The 23,016-nt window shown below is 27.3% G+C and overlaps 4 protein-coding genes across 4 annotated transcripts; all 4 read left to right on the top strand.

The window, feature by feature from the left end:
* Nucleotides 1-13,960: 13,960 nt before the first annotated feature.
* LOC145849768 (DDB1- and CUL4-associated factor 7-like) lies at nucleotides 13,961-15,516 on the top strand. Its single transcript, XM_082954820.1, has one exon. It carries the CDS (start codon nucleotides 13,976-13,978, stop codon nucleotides 15,017-15,019), a length of 1,044 nt encoding a protein of 347 aa, XP_082810946.1. The 5' UTR covers nucleotides 13,961-13,975; the 3' UTR covers nucleotides 15,020-15,516.
* Nucleotides 15,517-15,667: 151 nt separating this feature from the next.
* LOC145829566 (double-stranded RNA-binding protein Staufen homolog 1-like) lies at nucleotides 15,668-17,439 on the top strand. Its single transcript, XM_082937406.1, has 2 exons — nucleotides 15,668-15,723; nucleotides 15,806-17,439. Exons 1-2 carry the CDS (start codon nucleotides 15,702-15,704, stop codon nucleotides 16,405-16,407), a joined length of 624 nt encoding a protein of 207 aa, XP_082793532.1. The 5' UTR covers nucleotides 15,668-15,701; the 3' UTR covers nucleotides 16,408-17,439.
* Nucleotides 17,440-17,761: 322 nt separating this feature from the next.
* Nucleotides 17,762-20,026, top strand: LOC145829565 (methionyl-tRNA formyltransferase, mitochondrial-like). The gene is made up of 3 exons (XM_082937405.1): nucleotides 17,762-18,092; nucleotides 18,367-18,660; nucleotides 19,247-20,026. Exons 1-3 carry the CDS (start codon nucleotides 17,895-17,897, stop codon nucleotides 19,856-19,858), a joined length of 1,104 nt encoding a protein of 367 aa, XP_082793531.1. The 5' UTR covers nucleotides 17,762-17,894; the 3' UTR covers nucleotides 19,859-20,026.
* Nucleotides 19,987-21,769, top strand: LOC145829568 (protein mago nashi homolog). Its single transcript, XM_082937407.1, has 4 exons — nucleotides 19,987-20,165; nucleotides 20,521-20,690; nucleotides 21,143-21,265; nucleotides 21,551-21,769. Exons 1-4 carry the CDS (start codon nucleotides 20,078-20,080, stop codon nucleotides 21,608-21,610), a joined length of 441 nt encoding a protein of 146 aa, XP_082793533.1. The 5' UTR covers nucleotides 19,987-20,077; the 3' UTR covers nucleotides 21,611-21,769.
* Nucleotides 21,770-23,016: the final 1,247 nt, after the last annotated feature.

Here is a 23,016-nt window from a genome sequence, read left to right as displayed (position 1 = left end):
CCATCTTTTCGGTTATTGCATTACTTGAGGCATGGGTAATACCCTCTAGTCCTAGTGTTACCATCGTAGCATCTTCGCTTTTAGTTTTTAATCTGTTACTACGCAAAGAGTATTTGGTAAAAACAATGAAGTATAATTTAACATAAATTATACCTCAAAGTATTACTTCCTTGAAGTGCACTTGTGGTATTTTTCAACGGCGTCAAAACAGTTATATTTTTTTTGTTTTCAATTTTTCAACTTATATGAACAATAAAATAAAAAATAGTTGATAGTAATAAACAATTTAAACAACAACAAAATAAGTACCTCTATCAGTAGGCTTCTGGATTTTTTTATTTATTTACAAATTTATTTTAAATTAATTTCAAGTTACTTTAAATCTAAAATTATTCTAATTTTAGATGAAGATCGCACATAAACGTTATTAAATTTATAAACTTGATGACTTTATAAACTGCTTTATGGGACTAAAAAAATAGTTAAGCATATACTAGTTTTATCTTATTGCTATCTTATATTTTATAGCCAGTTACACAAGTTAGTTCTAATTAACAAAATTGAGCTAAAAATAATAAAATTGCTTCGTACTTAAAAAAAAAATCTTTATAAATTCATTACTGAAGTTTATTTTCTTATAACTTAATATAAAAATATCTTTGAAATTGCTTTAGATCTGAAGCTAAAACACAAACACGAGCTATTATAATTTTAAATTTTTGTTTTCAAAATTTAAAACTTAATGATTTAAACAATTAGTTTTTTGTGAGTAAAAATTATTAAAACAAACACTTTAAGTTTTAGTATCCATTAGTTGTGTAAAACAAAAGAAACTTTTAGTTTCTTAAGAAATCAAGGTAAAATATAATAAGTATGATACTTTTTATCGAAAACTATTAAACTAATAAGCTTTGCGTATAACATAGATGAGAAAAAAAAATTGTTATGATAAACAAATATATTTAAATTCGAATACTTCATTCGAAAAATTAAAAATTTTTGATGAATAACTCAAGTATTTAATTTAAAAGTAAATATTACATAACTACTTTTTTTTTTATTTAACAGTTATTTTGACTAAACATAAAAAACGACATTTTATTAAAACAATATCTAGTAAGGGGCAAAAAAGTAAAAAGTTAAAAAGGGACGATATCCAGTAAAAGGTAACAGAATCTGCCAAGTGAGCGATCATAAAGCTTATTTTGATAAACACTATATTTGATAGTATTATCTTTTTTAGGTGGGAAAAATGTACTTGCAGATTTTACTTAAGGGTCTGAAAATGTACTAAATAATTGTATTTGAACATTTCTGCCACCATGGTTGCTTTTAAGGGGGCTATTTGAAAAAAAAGTATGGGAAACCCTGCCTTAGTTAAAATGAAAACCGTTCATTTAACATTGAGTTAAGTTATTATATGCTCTTTAACGCCGTTATTACTAAAACTTTGGTTGCCAAAGTTTGTTTACCTCAGTTTTGCAGCGGATTTTGTATAAGTTGATTAAAAGAGAAAATAAATAATACGCTGTGATAAGTGGGTCACTAACCACAACACAGGTTCCTGCTTGGATTAGTTGTTTGTAAAATGTCGATTGGATAAAGGGTGGGTAGTTTATGTATTATTAAAAGATAGGTTGTTTTTTAGTTTCATTTAACTGTTAAGTATTCAACCTTTCATAAACACTTAATACCAAGGTTGCTAGAGTTAAAGAAACTACTAATTATAAATACTAAATAAATGTTTTTTTTGTTTATTTTAAGTAAAATATCAGACTTGCATAATTGTGTAACGATTTCTTATTGAAATTTGGCATTTATACAAAACCTTTAAAATAGTTTCAGTAGTTTATGATTTAATTGTGAAGGTTTATACTGTTTTATTTATTATAAAACAGTTAAATTATATATTTTTAGTAAGCAAACCAGCATTGCAAAAAATTAAGAATTCTAAACATTAACTGTTAAATTTTATTAGACTTAAACTTTCGGCTAACTTTTTAAATGATGTTGTTTTGAAATGCATGCTAATTATAGTATTTGACTTAGTTGTCATTGAGGCGATGAGCGCATTGAAAAAATTGAGTTTGTTTTAGAGCAGGGGTGTGATACACAAAGCTATTTTAATATTGGTTCTAGAATTATACTTATATGCGCATAGTTTGTCAACAACAAAGGCTTGATATGACAATTTAATCGTAAGAATGCAATAACAACCGCTAGATTTACTAAAACAATGATTATGGCAATCCTGTTATGTGGTTTATACCGTTTTATATAAATTAAATTTATTTAATAGTTCTTAAGCTTTTAGTTATTATCAAAAATATTTATAAATTTTTCAATCATTTATTTATCTTGATGTGCAAAAATGTCTTTTATGCTTATTTTTGGTTAGGGCTTTTATAAACCAAAACTTACAAACAATCCATAATTATTGATCCTTAAAAGTAAAAATTGAAAAGTTATACCAAAGCAATACATACAAACTAATTTATTATGCTTTCTCTTTATGATTATACAGATTTTCTGTTTAATAATATAGCATGATTAAATAAAAAATTTATGTTATATTTTAGTGCTTCAAATAATTCAAAATTATTCTAAATCAAAACACATGAAAGTTTGATATTTTTTACTTGAATCTGATCTCCCTTAATTAACTAAAGCTGTATCAATTTTATTTTTTATCTTTATGTGAATAATTGAGAGTAATTCTCAATTAAAAAAAAATTTAAAATAAAATAAAAACCCAGGCGTTTTACAGTTGAACTAAAATTATCTTTAGATATACCTTATATTTAGCCTTGTAGAGTTTAAAAAGTTTAAAAGTTTATTGAACAACAAAAAAAGCATTCAAAAAGTTTGGTCCAAGGACCTGGTGTACGCTAAAACCTTTTGGTTATTGAGTTGTACACCACGGATACCTTTTAATGTCTTGTTCAGGACAATAAACAATAAGGCACATTGCAAAGTCAAATTAATGCATATCAATAAAGATATATGAAGTTTTTGTGAACTAACACAATTAATAAACATAACAACTCTTATAACTTGGCTAAGAGTGGAGCCCATGGTAAACTATGGTCAATATTGGCAGTAATAGGTTAAAAAAAATGTGCTAACCATTATTAAACTTAAAAAAATTGTATAATATAATTTTTCAATCGATATATAATTAGCTTTTCAGTTTTTTGTTTTTATTTTTCCATTATTGTTTTAAAGTTAGCTCTAAGTATTAGTTACAAGCAAATGGTGTGCAGCTTGATCACCATAACGTCTTTCTCCACACCAATCCATTGACCTTAGTTGTGAGTGTTCACATTTTTCTTTCTTTCTAAGAAAAGTTTTTATACCTAAACAATCATCATCTACTAACAATAAAATGAATTAGTACATGCTTATTTCAATGTTTCCACTTCTTTTTTTTCTTTATTATATATTGTAAAAAAATATCATTTTAAACTACTCCTTTAACAATAAACATTTTCTTGGAAAAAGTGAGTGTGTTAAATCATGTGTAATTTTACCTGCCCCATAAATATTTAACTTTAATTATCCAAGTAAAAAATAAACAAAAAACTATCTTTTAAACAAATAAAAACCCTTGGTGAGACACACGCCATTTGGAAACCACTCACAAGGCTAAAATCTCAACTCTAAAAACCACAAAGTCTGGAAAATAATGAAGCTCAAACCCCCAAGTAAGTGTTCACTGGTGCTAAATCAAAAAAATCACACCTACAATCCAATCATGTGATCACTGCCACCAGAGTGAACTCACAATAAGTTGTTGAGAAAATGTATTTAACTAGTAATGTATTAGAATAAATACATTAGCATTAAATAACTATTTTAAAATTTATAAAGTAACTATTTTGCTGAAATGACACTCTGAAAAAAATTAAAAAAAACTATTAAGAAAAAATGTAGTTTCTTAAACTTATGTAAGTAGAATTAATTTTAGTCTTATAAAAGTAAAACAAAAAAAAAAACTTCCCCTAATTTCCTTTGATAATTGCAATACTACCTGAAAAAACTAAATCAGAAGTGAAAATGCATAAAAATAAATCAGTTTGGAATATTAAGAAGTGTTAGTTAAACTTTCTTTTTAAAAATGTCTAGACCATCTTGCAATGTTCAACTCAGAAAGCTTTCAAAGCAGTTATTAGTACCCTACAGCAGCAAGCTAAACAACAAGGTTGCCACTCTTTGGGTCAAAAAATCTTCCCTAAGTGACTAGAAACTTCCCTGAGTAACCTAAAACTGAGTTTTTTTTCAAATCCTTAAAATTTTTATTATTTATTAAAAAACTACAATGTTATTTCTAAGAACATTGAAGAACTAGCCGCAAGGCTTAAAAATTTCTAAATAAGGACTTAAATAGATCTATGCGAATTGTATATTTTATTTGTGACCGGTTTCGGTGGCAAAAGATAGCGACCTTTTCAAGCAAAAAATAAAATATAAAAATAAATAAGGACTTAAAAATAAATAAAATTAACTGTTTAGAACAAAATTTTGAAACTGGATTATAAGTAAATCTCATTCTAGATCTAGAAAAAAATTTCCATGAAATTTTTTAAAAACTCTTAAAATATCCCTTAAATTTTTAGAAAAAATCAAAACTGTCCTGAGTTTCCCTGAGTTTAAAAAAAGAATCAAAATTCCTTGAGATTTTCTATAACTTGAAATTTTTTTGAGTTTCCCTGAATTCCCTTAAAGTGTGGCAACCATATAATTTAAACAATCTTAAACTAGTTTTAATAGAAAAATTTATAGTTTTAATTTCATGCCTAATGCTGGAACAGTTTTATTGAAATTTTATATGATAGACTTACATATATTATATAAAATTGTTTATTTTCTTTTTTATAAGTTTCTAAGTGGCTATACATAGTATTAAGTCTTTTCAAAGCATTTAGGGTGCCTATGGTATTTTATCTTGTTTTGGGTTGCCTGGAATCCTGGACAAACTTGTGAGAAATTAAAAAAACAAAACCTGTTATTTTGTTCAAAATAACTAAAAACCTGGAAAGTTACAATTTTTACATGAAAAGTAAAGCAATTTTGATATGACACAAAATTATTATAATTATTGTAATAGTTTTTGTTATCATCATTTATTTTAATAAAAAACACATTTAAAGTAGCTTTATAGTATCTTTTCAAAGTTGTAATACTACTTAAGGCCATAGGGGAGGTGGGTAAACCATGTTTTTTACAAGTTGATCTTATTTTATAGAGTTTTTTATAAGCTTCAAGATGCTTTTTACTGTTTAAAAAATTGGAATTATTTTTTGAGATATCACCAGTCAAAGTCGGGCCGCATAATAGGTTCCCTATGGGAAGGGAAAACTAAAACAGCGAAAAAAGACTATTTAATTTAAAATCTATCTCCTCCTACATTTTTTAAACAATCTTCTTCACACTTTCATAGTCTAATCTTTATACAGTAACAAAAAAAACTTTACTTTGGAATTAAAAAAAAATTCAGTTGAAATATATTTTTGATGAAAAAAAAAACACTTTTATTTTTTGTGATAAAATTTTAATTTTTTTAGATTACTAAAATTCTAAAGTAACATTTATTCTTATATTGTAAGAAACGTTTCCTGAAAATTTGAAGAAGATATCTTGAAAAATGAAGGAGAAGATAAATTTTTAGTGAATTTTTAAAGTGAACTTGCAGTCCATACGTTTATATTGGAAATTTTTACAAAAAATTAAATATCTTAAAAGTTAAATGATATTTTTGAATTCTATAAAAACTGGCTTGTAGTTTGTATTTAAAGCTTTCATATAAAAGCCAAAGTTAATTTTTGTTAAAAGAATGTTGGACCCCCCTATGGCTCTAATACAGTATTTTATCTCAAAAGTAATTAAATACTAGAAAAATCCAAAAACTTGTACTTTTGAAAATGTGCAAGAAATTCAGAAAACTTAGAAAAAATTACTAAAAAACCTTATGAACCCTGTTTATTAATTTAATAATTTTTCAGTTTATTTTAAAAACTCAGGGTTGTTTTGATTTTTTCATAACTCTCACACACTTATATGTAAATTAAAAATAGGGTAAAAATTGACATATAATTTTTTTATAATTAAGTTGTCAAAAAGCTATATATTTTACACAAAAAATGCTCCTTATTAAATACTGGGTTACCATTTAACTTTGAATCCTGAAATATGAAAATTGAGGCAAAAAGAACCAAAAAAATTTTAAGGTTAAAAAATAACCTGGATTTTGAACAGTTTTTTCATAGGAAGTTATGAATTTTAGATTAGAAAAATAATTTCTATTACATACAAAATTTTTTGCTTTTTTATTTATTATTTTGTTTTAACATAAAGTTGCAGTACATAGTTAAAGTTGCATTATATTTTCAATAATTTTATACTTATTAAGGGCATAAGGGGGGGGGGGTAAACACCTTTTTTTGGTTTTTGATCTTATTTTAAATAGTTTTTACTAAGCTACAAGATGCTTTTTACAGATTTAAAAAATTCAAATTAATTTTTGAGATATAGCCGGTCAAAGTCAGAGCCGACAATACGTTCCTTATGGGAGGCGCAAACTAAAACAGCAAAAATAGACTATTTTACTAAAAATCTATCTCCTCCTATGTTTTTTGAAATAACTATCTAAAACTTACAGGAAATGTTCCTTGATATATTTAGAAAATTCTGTTGGAAGGAATTTAAAAAAAAAATTAAAAATAAAAATTTTATATAAAAAATAAACAAAATAAACAGTTTTTTTTTTGTTTTTTTGTTATAAAATTTTAATTTTTTAATTTTTAAAATTCTGTTCCGACAGAATTTTCTAAATACTGCAAGGAACATTTCCTGAAAGTTTGAAGTAGTTATCTCAAAAAACGTAGGAGGAGATAGATTTTTAGTGATTTCTAGTTATTTGCTGTTTTAGTTTGCGCCTTCCATAAGGATCCTATTGTTGCCTCCAACTTTGACCGGCTATATCTCATAAAATATTTTGAATTTTTAAAATCTGTAAAAAGCATCTTGTAGCTTAGTAAAAACTATATAAAATAAGATCTAAAACCAAAAAAGGGTGTTTACCCCCTATGCCCTTAAAGCAATTTTTCTGCATTAACTTTATTTTTTACTTAACATGGACAAGAAAACTTGTACTATCAAAATATAGTAAGAAATTTCTAAAAAAATAACAGTGGCCACCCTCTAAATAATGCGTTTTTATATAAAAAAAGCTTTACTCTTTAAGAAAAAGTAATGCAGGGTTGTCTGAAATCTTGGAAAAACCTGAAATTTGAGAAAAAAAAAATTATAGAAAACCTAGAGTTTTCAACAAAAATAGGGTTGCCACACACTCAAGATAATTTGAAATTTTTGAAAACCTCAGGATAACTTAAAACAACTAAGGAAATTAAGAGTTTTTTAGAAATTCAGACTGACTCAGGGTAGTTTTTTTTATACAGACTCAAGACAGTTTTAAGATGTTTAAAAATTAATGAGACATATTTCTTCTCTAGACACGGTTGCCAAAAAACCTGGAGAAACCTCGAATTTGAGAAACTTAGTAATAAACCTGGAATTTCTAACAATTTTTAACATGTTCAGTAGTGAAATTTCGAATTGACACAAAAATCTATCATATCAGGGTTGCCACTATACCTGGAAACCTTGAAAAACCTGGAATTTGACAAATTGGGTTAAAAAAAACCTGAATTTTTAAACAATTTTTATATGTTAAGCAGAAAAATTTAGATTTGACACAAAAAATCTACCAAAAGATTAAGTTTTTTTTATTATTATAATTTTTTTTATTATTAAAAAACACATTTTAAGTAGCATTACAGTATCTTTTTGATATTTTTATATAAAAATTTAACTGTTCAAAATATAGATTTAATCGTTTCACTAGGATCTTTTGTTAGCAAATAAGTTCACTAGAATATAAATAAAGACAAATTATATAGCAATCTTCCTTTATTGTACTAACATATGTTTCTGTGTTAACAAATCAACACACCTCAACTGGGTTCTATAAAAAAATAATTACTGTAATGAAAGCATAGAAGGTAGGTGTATACGTGTATTTATTGTCTTTGCTGTTGTTAAATTTTATTGATTCACTAATTAATGATTGTTGTTTCGTTTTTATTCAAAATATATTAAGTTAACTAATTTACAATACAAATTGAATAGCTGTATTAATCTTTATATATATTGTGACGTAATTATTGGATGTATTTTGTACAATCATTGACAACGTTAAAAGAAATTAAAATCAGTTTTTCTTACCATTATAGTAAGTGGTTTGTTTATATTATGATTTGTTGTTTTATTGTGTATTTTAGTTTACTTTACTTGTTTTAGGCTTAATGGTTACAAATATTATATAGTTTTATAACAGTTGGATTTAACACTAAGTATCTTGCCTATTATTTAATATTAACCTATAAAATCTGTAAAAATTATTTAGTTTAATTTTAATAAAAACATGTATACACCTACTTTATTCTATGCTTCAATTCTTAAATTACAGTAATTATTTTTTTACAGAACCTAGTTGAAGTGTGTTGATTCATTAACACACAGAAACATATGCTGGTACAATAAAGGAAGATTGCTGTGTAATTTGTTTTTATTTATACAAAACTTAATAAATATTTTTAATAACATTTAACACAGTTTTTTACCTTAAACTTAACTTTAAACTAAAAATAGACCCAAAAATAAGCACTTTTAAAAACCTGGAGGAAACATCAAAACCTGGAGATAATTTGCCAAAAACATTTGGCAACCCTGTATAGATCTTGAATGAGATTTAGTTGATTCAGTTTCAATATTTTTTTCATTGATCTAACCAATTTTGTCAAGAACTTTTTTTTTGGTTTTAAAATGCTTATTTTAATTTTAATTTTAATTTTTTTTAGTCTTGTGGCTAGTTTTTCACTACCATTACAAATAACATTAAAGTTTTTGTAGTTTAAATTAAAAATTAATATTTATTATGATTAAAATTTATGTTAAACAGAAACAGTATAAGAACTTAAATATTTATTATAAAGTTTCAACACAGAAGCCACTAAACCTGTAATCCTGGAAAAACATTGAGTTTGACAATCTAGTCTAAAAAAACCTTAAATTTGAACAAAAATCACCAAAATTTCAAAAAATTTCAACAATTTTTACGTGTAAAGTAGTAAAATTTTGATCCGACACAAAGTCAATCATATTGATAGCTTGTTTTTTTTATTGTTTTTTCATAAACATTTAAAGTAGCTTTACATTATATTTTCAATGTTGTTATACTATATAATACAGTTACTTAAAACTTAATTTTAAACAAAAAATAGACCCAAGACAAGTCTTTTCAAAAACCTGGAAGAATTTCTAAAAAATCAGTGGACACCCTGTTTTAAAAAAACTTTGTAATTTTAGTTATTTCTAAAGTTAAGTAAAATGATATTGTTTTTATTTCCTCATAGATGAAGTTGTTTGTTTAAACTTAAATGTACTTGTTTTCAGTAAACAAAACTAAAAATGAGTATAAAAACTAGTGTTTTTTAAATGATTAAAAAACAATCATGATCACTCAAGATAAATGAAGGTCTTTTAGGATAGTATTTTTGACTTAATGAACGCAACCCTTCAAAATCACTTATTATTAATATATACTGGATTCTACTAAAATCCAAGTTTTAAGCAATTTTTAAATGCCAAATTAAATTTTGATTAGACACAAAAAGTATACAACTATACAATAGTTTTAATTTGAATTATTGTAATTTAATTATTTTTTGATAAAAAGACAGTTTTTAACCTTAATTTTAATTTAATACTAAAAATGGTCAAAACAGCTTGTACTTATACAAACTTAAAAAAATAGAAAATTTAAAGAAATTAAAAAAATTCATAGCAACTCTTCATGCTAAAGTCTGTAATTTAAAGATTTTTTTTTGAAACTAAAAAGAAAATAATTTCAAATTAAACTAAAAATAATTTCTGGTCCAACTTCTTAAAAATTCAAAGTAGATATATATTATAAAAAAGTTTTAAATAAAAATAAAGTAATTTTTAGTGAATATATATAAGGAAAAACAAATATGTACAGAGTTGTATTAAGGGCATAGGGGGGGGGGGGGGGGGGGTAAACACACTTTTTTGGTTTTTGATCTTATTTTAAATAGTATTTACTAAGCTACAAGATGCTTTTTACAGATTTAAAAAATTCAAAACAACTTTTGAGATATAGCCGGTCAAAGTCAGAGCCGACAATACGTTCCTTATGGGAGGCGCAAACTAAAACAGCAAAAATAGACTATTTTACTAAAAATCTATCTCCTCCTACGTTTTTTGAGATAACTACCTCAAATTTTCAGGAGATGTTCCTTGCAGTATTTAGAAAATTCTGTCGGAACAGAATTTTAAAAAATTAAAAATAAAAAATTATATAAAAAATAAACAAAAAAAACAGTTTTTTTTTTTGTTTTTTTATTATAAAATTTTAATTTTTTAATTTTTGAAATTCCTTCCGACAGAATTTTTTAAATACTGCAAGGAACATTTCCTAAAAATTTGAGGTAGTTATCTCAAAAAACGTAGGAGGAGATAGATTTTTAGTGATTTCTTTTTATTTGCTCATTTAGTTTGCGCCTCCCATAAGGATCCTATTGTTGCCTCCGACTTTGACCGGCTATATCTCAAAAATTATTTTGAATTTTTTAAATCTGTAAAAAGCATCTTGTAGCTTATAAAAACTATTTAAAATAAGATCAAAAACCAAAAAAGGGTGTTTACCCCCCCCCCTATGCCCTTAACTAGTTTATTAAATGTAAGTTTCCAATATTAATAACTCAAACTAAAAATTTGATGAAAATAACTAAAAGAGGCCACAAAAAACAATTTTTTATAGAAAATTATGCATTTTTTTATACTTAAAATGAAACAGCTTAAATATTCAATTAAAATAAATTAGTTAATTAAATATAATCGTTTGACTTAAAACTTACCCTATAACTGTTTTATATATAAAATAATCAAACTAGATAATTACAGGAAACTATTGCTTTGAAAACTGTTGCTAAAAATAAAAAGTTTTATCTGAATTTGAAAAACAAATCATCATCCCTAGAATTTGTGTATAATGTTTATAATAAACTTGTAGGTGTCTGAGTGTTATTTTAACTTAAAACATAATAGTAAACTTCATTGCAGCAACATTAATGTTAGTTTAGGACTAAATGCTGCTTCTTTAACAGGTTCTGCAAAAAAATATTATCCTAATTACATATGTCTTGCATTTATGATTGCAACTTTCAATTTTAGAAATTTAATAACTTGCAAAAAAATAATAATATTTTAAGATTTAAGAGGCTTACATAATTATAAAAAAACATTGAAAGTTATAATTTTAAGTTACTTTTGTACAAGTTGCTACTCATACAAACTAGTAAGTTTGAAAAGAACTCCATTCAGTTTAGGCTTTTTGTTTTTGTAAAACTTGGGTTGTTTTCTGACCCTTGACTGAGCTTTAAGTTGTTTTATCTTCATAAATTATTAACTATGTATTAAATGAGTTTTAAATTTTATATACAATTTTTGTTTTTTAAAACGAATTAAAAGTAGACATTTTTCTATTAGTATTTATGATCATAATTTTTTTTTTAATATTTTAGAGTTGTTCCAAAAAAGAATGTTACAATTTCAAGGGATAGTTTCTAATTATAAGTGGTAAATTTAAGCTTTAAAAGCTTCATGAAGATAGATCTCTAGTAATTTTTTTTAAGTTTATAAGTAATATGACCATATTAAATTATCTTATGTATTGAAAAGTACTTACAAAACATACCAAGTCTCAAAAAGTAGTTTGAATAATTTATTCTATAAAAAGTAATATTATTGTTTTATCTTTTTTATAAGGGCAAACATTTGTATATTTATAAAATCTTTGGATCCCCTATGACCTTACATAGATGATTTATAAAGTTCAACTTTTCAATACTATTTAAAATACTTTTGTCATTGTTTTTTTTAACGTGTAGCGTTTCTTTAAATTATTACAGCTTATTAAGGCCATAGTTTGCCTTTATATTAAAGCTTATTTAAACTATAAGTTAGGTTTTATAGAAGTTAACAACTTTGTTGTAATTTTGAGATATTGTAGTTTAAATTAACACTGATTGATGTTAATCTCAAAAGTTAAAGTAAATTTTAATATTCTATAAAAGTTAATACCAGTGGCAAATGTGATGTCGTCAAAACAGGTTAAGAGTAATTTAGACTACCTTTAATGTTATTGTATTTTATAAGCAAGTATGCAAAATTTATATATCGTAAAAAAATTGAGTTTAAACTGCAAAAAATAAACAATTAAGATGTTTGAGAAGGATTTTTTTTTTACAAAACTAAACATTGTTTTTTTATATTGAAGCATGAAGTATAAACTATAAATCAGTTTTCATATACTTTAAAAACTTAAAATAATTGTTCAGGTATAGACATTATTTAAAAAAAGTTTTCAATTGAATTTAAAGACCTTAATTTTTTTGTTGTCAGTTTTATTTGAAATTTAAAATCTCACTCAAAACATATCTTTACCAAATTTGCATTTTGCATTATGGGACACATCCTATTTAAAATATAAACATGCTAGACAAAGTTTCATCCTTGGTGGATCTCAGTTTTTTGACACCTGCACTTAGCAGATAAAAATTTTTGTCATAAAGTTTTTGTTTTCCATTCTAGCATTTTATGTATTTTCTTGTATGCTTCAACTAAAAAAAAAATATTGGATTTGTCTGGATAAAATTAAAAATAATCATAGAAATTGACTGAACTTCCTTGCATTTTACTTTTTAACCTATTGCTGCACTGTTTTTTTATTTATGACATTTTTTATAAATTTTCAAGTCACTAAAGATAATATTTAGTTTTTTAAAAAGTATTCAGAAAGTATATGATATCTTATTTATAATAATGATCTACTCATGGTTGCCACACACTTGGCTTGTTTAAAAGTTTTTCAGATTTTACAAAAAGCTCATATGACTTGAAATTTTAACAATTTTTTCAAAGCTCAATTTATTTAAAAAAATTTTGGAATTTTCTTATGACTTTTTATTAAGTGTTTTTTTTTTCTGAATATAAGTTTTATTTCAAACGCAGTGTATTAAAGTGTAAAGATTATTTTTAAGTATTTAATCATTACAAAAAGTAAATATGTCCATAAACTTTAGCTAGTTTTTGTTCACTCAAGCTGACAATGTTTTTTTCTTCAAAGAATTGCAACCTTATCCACTAAAACGTTGTTCATGAACTAGTTAAACAGTTTTTGTAGCAGATGCTTTCATTGTTATATTATAGTCACCATAATTAACTATATAAAGTTTACTCAAAAGTTTTCTAAAAGCAAAGTTAAAATATAATAAAGGTAATTTGTACAATGATTTTAAATAAATAAAATGCTACTACAAGTAAGTGGAAGATGAATATAACTTTAGTTTAAGTCAGTTATTCTCTGACTTTTGAAAACCTTTGCTTAGTAATTAGTTAAAGAAAAAGTTTGGTACAAACCAGACTGAAGTAAATACATTTCTTATAAAGGCTTTTTATAGTTAGTTTACTAAGTTAGATTCTAACCTTTTAACAAAAAGTAGTGAAGTTATTTCAGATTAAGAGTATGTTCAAAAAAAAAAACAGGATTCTTCTAGCAGTTAAATTTAGTAAGTTTTATAAAAATCCTTTTTTTCAATTTATATTGACTATACTTTTACAAAAATATTTTTCAGTTGTCATTCTTAAATACTTTAAACTACCAAAAATGTTTTATATGTGTTGTACCATTAAAGTTTATGATAACAATATTAATTATTATTATATACAATTTAAAAAATGGTACAAATAAGTAATTTTAAGTTTATATATGCTTAAGTTTTTTTTATAGCTATCTATATATTATGACTTACAGGTATTAATCATTTTAAGTAAAATGTCTTCTGTACCATCGGCTCAACAAGCTCCAAAAAGAAAAGAGATTTACAAGTATGAAGCTCCTTGGACTATATACGCCATGAACTGGAGTGTTCGAAGTGATAAAAAGTTTCGGCTGGCCATAGGAAGTTTTATAGAAGAATATAACAACAAAGTTCAAATTGTTGGACTTGATGAAGAACTTAGTGAGTTCAAAGCAAAAAGTCAAATTGAACATCCTTACCCACCTACAAAAATAATGTGGATCCCAGATCACAAGTCACAGTATCCAGATTTGTTGGCTACAAGTGGTGATTATTTGCGTCTTTGGAAAGTTGGAGACCCAGAAACCAGACTTGAGTGCATGCTGAACAGCAACAAAACTTCTGATTTTTGTGCCCCTCTAACAGCTTTTGATTGGAATGAAATAGAGCCAAATTTGTTGGGTACCAGTTCTATAGATACTACTTGTACAATCTGGGGTCTTGAAACCCAACAAGTTCTGGGCCGTGTCAATGTTTCTGGAAACGTGAAAACTCAGCTGATAGCTCATGACAAAGAAGTTTATGACATTGCGTTCAGTAAAGCCAGCGGAGGAAGAGATTTGTTTGCATCTGTAGGTGCAGATGGTTCAGTAAGAATGTTTGATTTGCGTCATCTAGAACACTCAACTATTATTTATGAAGATCCAAACCACAAGCCTTTGCTGAGGTTGTGCTGGAATAAGCAAGATGCCAATTACCTAGCCACCATGGCTCTTGATGGCCAGGAAGTCATAATACTTGATGTGAGGGTTCCTTGCACTCCTGTTGCAAGGCTTGCCAACCACAGGGCTTGTGTGAACGGCATTGCTTGGGCTCCTCACTCTTCATGTCACGTATGCACTGCTGGAGATGACAGGCAGGCTCTCATTTGGGATATTCAGCAGATGCCAAGAGCAATTGAGGACCCCATACTTGCGTACACTGCTGAAGGAGAAATAAACCAAGTTCAATGGGCTTCAGCGCAGCCAGATTGGATTTCGATTTGTTATAACAATACACTTGAAATTTTAAGAGTTTAAGTGTGTTGGTTTTGTATTTAAATTGTATTGTAAATCAGAGAGATGGTGAGTTTCAGTCCAAAGAAGAAGTCGAATTGAAATTACATTTGATCAATTGACAAGACAAATTATTGAAAGGTTTTAAAAATCTTTAATTATATAAACACTGCAGTAAGCGGAATGTTAGTCTGTATGGTTTTGAATCAAGTAAAAAAGATAGATACTTAATATACTCTTGAAGTTTCAATTTCATTTTTCAGAAAAAATCTTAAAGTATATTTTTAAAGTACCTTATAAAACTAAAATTGGTATTATGTTTCTGTTTTTGAATTTATAAAGATTATTTTTATTCTAATAAAAGTTTTATTATATTGCAATATCATTATTTCTATTCCATTTCAATTGTTTGTATAACCTACATTGAATTTTTTTAGTTTGTTTTAAAAGTTTTCTGTGTTTTATGACGTGATATATTTTTATCTTGAACATTTTTGCTATGGTTTGTTTCTTTTAACTTTTTTTTTTGCATACATGGTACAACTTTTCATTATAAATATAATTTGTAATACATGTGTGCATGCTTAATGAAAAAAAATGCTCTGTTAGGTTTTCTAATAATTGTATTTGTTCAGTTGGTTTTTGTATTTGTTTATACTGTAAATGGTTTTAGAAATACTAGATAATTAAATTTTAGAACCCAGCAATGGAAGGTGAAAATAAACCTAGTTAGTTTGTTATCTGTAACTAATAGAGTTTGTTTAGTTACCAATGTTTTTTTGTAAACAAAAACCAATTAATTTTCAACAGGTTTATCCCCAAAGCAAGTGCTGTTCGTGTTTTGCCAGAAAAACAAATTCAAGTATGACTTAAAAATAGAAGCTCAAAAAACCAAGAAAATTTTTTGCTGTCAGATAACTACTTTTGTGAAGATTCCTGGCAGCGAGAAAGTTTGTGAATTGTCAGTGAGCGGCAGTGGTCGTTCCAAAAAGCAAGCTTCTCACAACACTTCCCTGTTGATGCTGCAGGCCATTGCTAAAACTCGAAGGTTTGATGAGCAGTTCAAAATTATTCTTGCGGCTGAAAATGTCAAAGATCTTAATTCAAAACAAAATCACTGTGGTCTCAATCCAATATCCAGGTTGTCCCAAATAGTCCAAGCTAAAAGCATGAGCTTTCCAAAGTTTGAGTACAAAGAGTCAGTAGAAAATGGTAAAAGGCTGTACATAGCAACGTGCACTTTAGATGATTTAAATTATACTTCTAAATTGTGCACTAGTAAAAAAGAAGCCAAAGTACATGTTGCCTCGCTTATGTTAGAAAAATTAGGTTTTAAACCAGCAAAAAACTCTACTGATTTACCTAGTAAACTTGACTCCATTCAAGAAATATCTGAACTAAACCTAGAATAATGAAAGTTTAAAAAGCTTAGTATTATCAATCATTTTTTTTTGAAATCTAGTAATAATAGACCATTGTGTTTCTTGTTTGCCTTTTTTATTCATAGAGTATTAACTGATTTATCTTACCTACGCTTTATTACACTCCTAAATTATGCTTGTAATGCTTAAGAAGATTTTGTTAAACAGATATAGTGTTTGATACTAGCTAAATTTATGATTACATTAATTTTCTTAAGTATATTAAGCACAGTAAATACTGCTTTCTAAATTGAAATAAATAAGTTTAATGAAGATATTGAATTTTAGGTAAAGTTAATGTAAAGAAACATCCTTTGTGTTTTTAAAATCTTAAATTTCTCAGTACTCAAGTAGCTAACTTAAATCTTTTTTCTCAAACTTTTTTAGAAATTAAAAAAACTATTGCCCCCTCCGACAAAACTACTCTAAAAACTAAAAAAACTACCATTTAAAACACCTAAGACCTAACTCAAGAATATCTATTATAAGTAAATTGCCAAACATTTTAAAATCGCCCCAGGAAGCAATATCCCCCAATTTGGGAAATCCTGTATTAGATTCTCTACATTGTAAGCAAACTAGACTTTTTCAAATTAAGTTCTATAATTTCAATAAGGTTATAAATTGTTTAACTATAGCTAAACTTATCAGGTTCTTTTAAATTTAGTTTTGCAGGTGCTATCTTTTGATTCTATTTAATATTTAAAATTTTTAACTGATTTTTATTAAAAAATAAGAAAGTTATGCATCCACTGTTCTTGCATTAATACTAAAATGAATATTATTTTGTTAGAACATTTGTATGTGAATAGTAAATGCTTAGCATGTGTTTTTAATTATAATAATTATTTATCCTTCAAATGAGTAATTATCCATTCATCAAAGCTAGCTTCGCTGTGCTGTATACATTTATGTGCACTTAGCTTGCAGCAAAAAAAAAGCTTAAACCGTAAAATGTGTAATATGTTAATTTTTTCTGCCTTATATGCAATTAACCTTTCTACGGTTTATATTCAGTAGTTTGTAAATACATTTTGATGGGATTGCGAGCGTGGTTGACTCTTGCAGGTAGCATCGTATTTACAACATCTACCATTTCATACGTTCACTACACTCAACGTGAAACTGATAAGGTTTAACTATAAAAATATACGTTTGTAATATCTTAAAAAAATGATATCGATTTTAGTTGAATTGTCTGTTGCAAATACACAAATTTTGACCTTCAAAATATATCCTGAATTCAGTTTTTAATATGATTTCACTAGTTTAAAATAAAACATTTTTGCAGTTAATTGTTAAACAAAGCTCAAATTTTCAGCAAATGAAAAGCGCATATCAAGTAGCGCTCGAAGAAAAAGCCAAGGAAGAAGAGAAGCAGCAAAAAGCGGCGCAGAGAGAAGAAAACCGCTTGCAGATGATACACCAGGAAAAACTGACCGAACAGCTGATTCAAGTGCAGAAGGAAATCGAAGAAAATGAAAATGCTGAAAAGCAAGCTTAGTCTGCTGCTAAAATGTCCTAAATATTTCACACACAGATCATTTACATTAAAAAGTTCTAGTTTTATAAACGCCCCTCCTTACAAGACAATGTTTTTCGGAACCGACAACTTCGCTCTCGAGTGCCTGAAAAAGCTCCACTTGCACCGTGAAAAACTCTGCACTGATTTGCAAGTTTGAATGTGTTTTGTTGTGACTCTTATTATAAGAAATTAAACTGATACGATATTTACTTTGAAACAAAAAAATAATTTGGTTCAATTTGCTTGGTACTTTTAATTACACATAGTTACGATTTAAAATGATCAGCAACATAAAAATAACAAAAATATGTTGAAATATATGAAAATATAAAAAGTTAACTTTGTATTTTAATTCAACCTGCCTAGTTGTTTTATTACGACCTAAGATAATTAGTAATAGATAGCAAAATTTATTTTGTTTGCAGGTGATGTGCTTGCCGCCCAGCAGACGTTACAAGCGAGGCTGCCCGGTTTCCCAGTTCGCTCGCCACCACGACCTCCCCCTGCACACTTGGAACGAAAACACGACCCTGGCGGACGGCTTCGACGTCGGAGTCGTGGTCTCGTTCGGCCGCATGATACCTTCCGACGTGATTGAGAAGTTCAGTTGCGGAATGTACAACGTCCACGGAAGCCTGTTGCCCGCGTACAGGGGAGCGGCGCCGATTGCGCGCGCGATAGAAAACGGTGATTGCAAGACTGGAGTGACCATGTTGAAGGTGAGTTGAACATGCAATATTTCTTTTAACATTCCAATGTTACAAATTCAATTTGTTCAGACTTTAGTATGATGTGGTTCAGTTTGTTTGTTAATTGTTTTAGAGTTATAAAACTTTTAGATAGTTTTCAAACATGGTTTATATAAATTAAATCTTGTATAATTATAAGCGTTAATGCTAACAGTGATACTAAAAGTGTTTTTTGTTTTTGAAATGAATGTATAAAAGTATTAATTTATAATTTTCTAATTTTTGTTATCAAAATATGGTTGGTTGATTTATTGAGCTTGTAAAACTTAAAATTAATCTAGAACAACCGTTGTTTTAAACAACTGTACTTTATTTTACAACCAAATATATAAACTAAATATTTAATGTATTTTTTGTATATTTATAAATTATTAATGGTTTAACTTGTTTAACCTGTGTACATATTTTATTTTGTATTTCGTTATACCTTTAATTATTTATAAATAAACGAGTTAATAGATAAAGAATCAAATTGTATAGTCGTTAATTTGATTAAATTAAATAAAAAACAAAAAAAATATGATCTAAAAATGTTTAACTATTTTTGAAACTTTAGATTTCTCCCAATAAGTTCGACGTCGGCGACGTACTTGCATTCAGCGATGACGTCACAGTTGACAATGACGTCACCAGCACACAGCTGACCGATAAAATGGCGGTGCTGGGCGCGGAGTTGCTAGTGGCGACGCTTAGCGACCTTCCCAACAAACTGACATTGTCCAAACCCCAACACGCCAGTGAAGGCAGCCGGGCGCCGAAAATAACCATCGAAGATTGCGGCGTCAGTTTCGAGGAGCTGACTGATGAGGAAGTTTGGAACAAGTTCAGAGCTTTCGGTCACGTGACCAAGTACCAGCTGAAGGCGACGTTCGAAGGGCAGCTGGTCAAGTTTGTCGAGTTCAAAAATCCCAATGTTGAAAGTTTCAGCGGTGATTGCTCTTCGCCACCAGGCTCGATTGTTTACCTCAAAAAGGACAAGACTCTGGCGATTAAGTGCAAGCGAGGCTGGATAAAGTGCACCAAGCTGAAGATGAACCGGCCCATTACTGCCACCGACTTCAAGAACGCGCAGATTGTTCGGAGGAAGAAAATGGGGCAAAAAATAATTGTGTTTGAACCTTTCGATGATCCAGAAAACAAAAACAAACTGTGTAAAGTAAAACAATAGTAAATAAATTTAGGACATAGGCAATTACTATTTGAGGCTATGAACTGTGTTGATTTTGTAATTAATAGATTTTTTAAAACGTGCTTATGATAATGTTTATTATTATCAGTTTTGTTTGATACCACTGTTTTTTATATATTATGATTAAATACCGTTATCTTTTAATTAGAAAAAAATATATTGACAAAAACAAAGTTTCAGTAGTATATAAATTTAAATATGAGCAACGAATTCTACATCCGCTACTACGTCGGCCACAAGGGAAAGTTTGGCCACGAGTTTCTCGAGTTCGAGTTTCGTCCTGATGGTTAGTTTATTTGATTAGAATCTAAAAATGACTACATAAGTTAACCATTCAAAATATATTCTAATTGAATTGCTTTATCAATTTATTCTATTAACGCTAGTTTTATTAAAAGTTGAACACTGGTGGTAAATTTTCAGGCAAGTATGTTTTTAAAACCCATGGCTTGAAATAAAACAAGTTTTATTTTATATGTATTGTGTTTAACAATAAGCAATCCTTTAAAATATTTTACAATGTTAGTATTCAATTAGTAAAACTTGCATATTTTTCTCAAAAAATTTTTTTTTTGAAAAATTGAAAATACAAACCAAGTTTTTATATATTCATGCTAATCAAATGAATTTCCATTTTCCAGGCAAGCTTCGGTACGCGAACAACTCAAACTACAAGAACGACACGATGATCAGGAAGGAATGCTACGTGCACAAGGCGGTCTTGGAGGAACTGCAGAGGATTGTTGAGGAGTCGGACATCATGAGGGAGGACGACACCCACTGGCCCAAACCCGATAGAGTCGGCAGACAAGTTTGTGTTTGCTGTGTTGATATTTTACAAATGTTTACAAACTTAGTTTATATGTAGCCCAGTTTCTAAAGTAGTTTTTGGTTCACAAGTGTATTGCTGTAGGCAGACAAGTTAGTATGATGTGTTGGTCCACAAAAATATATTCAAAGAATAGTTATTTTTATTCAGCCCAATATCTAATGCAAGTTTTGATTCACTTCTATAACATTTTTATTCTTGATTTAATTACTACTATTGAGCTGCACAGATTAACTTGAAATTAAACTGTGGCGAGCCTCTTAATAAATATAAAGACGATAATCAAAATAATATGATACCAGCTTCAATATTTACACCAACTACTTTGTCCAGTTTTTATTTATAGTGACTTGAAAATTTTTACTTTTGAATCATCTACGTTTTTTTCTGCATGCTTATGCTCAACTTGAAACTTCTACATATAATTTTCACAGGAATTGGAGATAGTGTACGGCGATGAGCATGTTTCGTTCACATGCAGCAAGATCGGGTCGCTGGTTGACGTGAACAACTGCAAAGATGCTGACGGACTCAGGTGTTTCTACTATCTCGTGCAGGTTTGTCATGCATTAAGAAATATTTATGGTAGATTTTTTTATTGAAAATGTTATTTTTAAATATTATTTAACTTAGTTTTATAAAACTATAGTAATTTTTTGGGTTTAATATTTTATTTTGAATATTAATTAGACTCCTCCGCACAACTATTAACTTGTGTGGTCTAGTACTTATTGAATTATGGTGTTAAAACATCTCAGTTTTGCTGATTTATAACCGAAATAACTACTATTATACTTTAATATATATTATACACATAAAAATTTTTATTCTAATATTAACAGGACCTCAAGTGTATGGTGTTCTCATTGATCAATCTTCACTTCAAAATTAAACCAATCTAAGAAGTTTTTAGTTTTTTGATTGGCTTAAGGTTTTCAGCACAACTTTCTCTTTTTAAGTGTTTATTATTAGTAAATTCCAATAGTGTGTATATATTTTTAAAAGTAGATGATGAGCGTTTTAGAATTGCAGTTTTATTTTAATAAAATTTATAAATTTTACATTGTAACTGTTCCCTAACATAGTACAAGTATTTTTCTAAGCTTTAAACTTAAAACACTCTGTGTAAATTAAGTTTAAAATGATAACAAGTTTTTAAAATAGAATTAAATCATTGTCATTCACTCAGGCTATTTGAAATATTGAAAAACATAGGTGAAATTATAAACAAAGTAAATTAGGACTAAATTTATAAAGTATAGTTTAAGTTGATTTTTATTTAACTGAACCAATAGATTTAAAATTTTACCATTTGTTTTTTTGTTGTATTGTAAATGATATAAAAATAAATTTATTAGGTCTATTCAGGGTTTCAAAAACCCTTGAATTTGACAATTTTGGTTTAAAGAAAAACTGGAAAAACTTGGAATTTAATAAATTTTGAAAAATACCCGGAAACACCTGGAATTTTGAAGAAAAATCACTAAAAAAACTGGAATGTAAAACAATTTTGTGTAAAATGATTAAGTTTTGATTAGATAAAAAAAATCAATCGTATAAATTTTTTTTTAAATAAGTAGCATTTCAATATTTTTCTCTACTATTTAAAACGGTTATAATAGTACTTCACACACTTCATTTATACTTAAAATAGACAAAAACACTCTTGAAAAATGTCGAGAACCTGGAAAATTTTTCAAAGAACCTTTGGCAACCCTGTATATTTTATACATAACTTCGTCATTAATATGTGAGAGTTAGTATTAAAGAGTAAGTAAATAAAAAAAGTTTTTGCATGTGATACTACCATTCATTAATCTGTTAAAAAAAATAATTATTCTCTTTGTTTCATAGCATTATAACCTTTATATGATAAATTTTATTGCTGGTTTAATAATATCCAAGCATTTGAAGATGCTTTGAAAATATATATTTTACTAATGAGAATTCTATGACCACATTTAACAGTACTCTTTTCAATAGTTGTAAATTATATTTAAGTAAAAATTAAGGAATAAGGCTTAATTATCTTTACCAATAAACGTATGCAGGCCCAGTCTATTTCAATACACTTCGATTTTATTTTGTAGCTCTTAAATTTTAATCTTGCAATATAAAATAATTTAGTTATTTATTGTAATAAAAAATTCTTAAATTTTACTATTTCACAAAGTTTTCAATTATTTTTCTCAAAAGTGATCTGCAGCTCACTAAGAAAAATTTTAACTTTATTTGAAAAAACTTGCTCATATAAATTTACATAAAAAACTCTAAATAGTTGATTTGTGTATATCAGGCGTAAAGATTA

This window comes from Thalia democratica, chromosome 2 (assembly GCF_965202585.1).
Source record: "Thalia democratica chromosome 2, ktThaDemo2.hap1.1, whole genome shotgun sequence".
NCBI classification, from domain to species: domain Eukaryota; kingdom Metazoa; phylum Chordata; class Thaliacea; order Salpida; family Salpidae; genus Thalia; species Thalia democratica.
The sequence above is the reverse complement of the archived record's forward strand: the minus strand, read 5'-3'. Positions and strand labels throughout refer to the sequence as shown.

Coding starts and splice junctions, on each gene's coding strand:
- LOC145829566 (XM_082937406.1), top strand. CDS start 15,702: ATGGAAGGTGAAAATAAACCTA. Junction 15,724..15,805: donor GGAAGGTGAAAATAAACCTA/GTTAGTTTGTTA, acceptor AATTTTCAACAG/GTTTATCCCCAAAGCAAGTG.
- LOC145829568 (XM_082937407.1), top strand. CDS start 20,078: ATGAGCAACGAATTCTACATCCGCTACTACGTCGGCCACAAGGGAAAG. Junction 20,691..21,142: donor CCGATAGAGTCGGCAGACAA/GTTTGTGTTTGC, acceptor TAATTTTCACAG/GAATTGGAGATAGTGTACGG. Junction 21,266..21,550: donor GTTTCTACTATCTCGTGCAG/GTTTGTCATGCA, acceptor TAATATTAACAG/GACCTCAAGTGTATGGTGTT.
- LOC145829565 (XM_082937405.1), top strand. CDS start 17,895: ATGAAAATGCTGAAAAGCAAGCTTAGTCTGCTGCTAAAATGTCCTAAA. Junction 18,093..18,366: donor AACTCTGCACTGATTTGCAA/GTTTGAATGTGT, acceptor TTTTGTTTGCAG/GTGATGTGCTTGCCGCCCAG. Junction 18,661..19,246: donor CTGGAGTGACCATGTTGAAG/GTGAGTTGAACA, acceptor TTGAAACTTTAG/ATTTCTCCCAATAAGTTCGA.
- LOC145849768 (XM_082954820.1), top strand. CDS start 13,976: ATGTCTTCTGTACCATCGGCTCAACAAGCTCCAAAAAGAAAAGAGATT.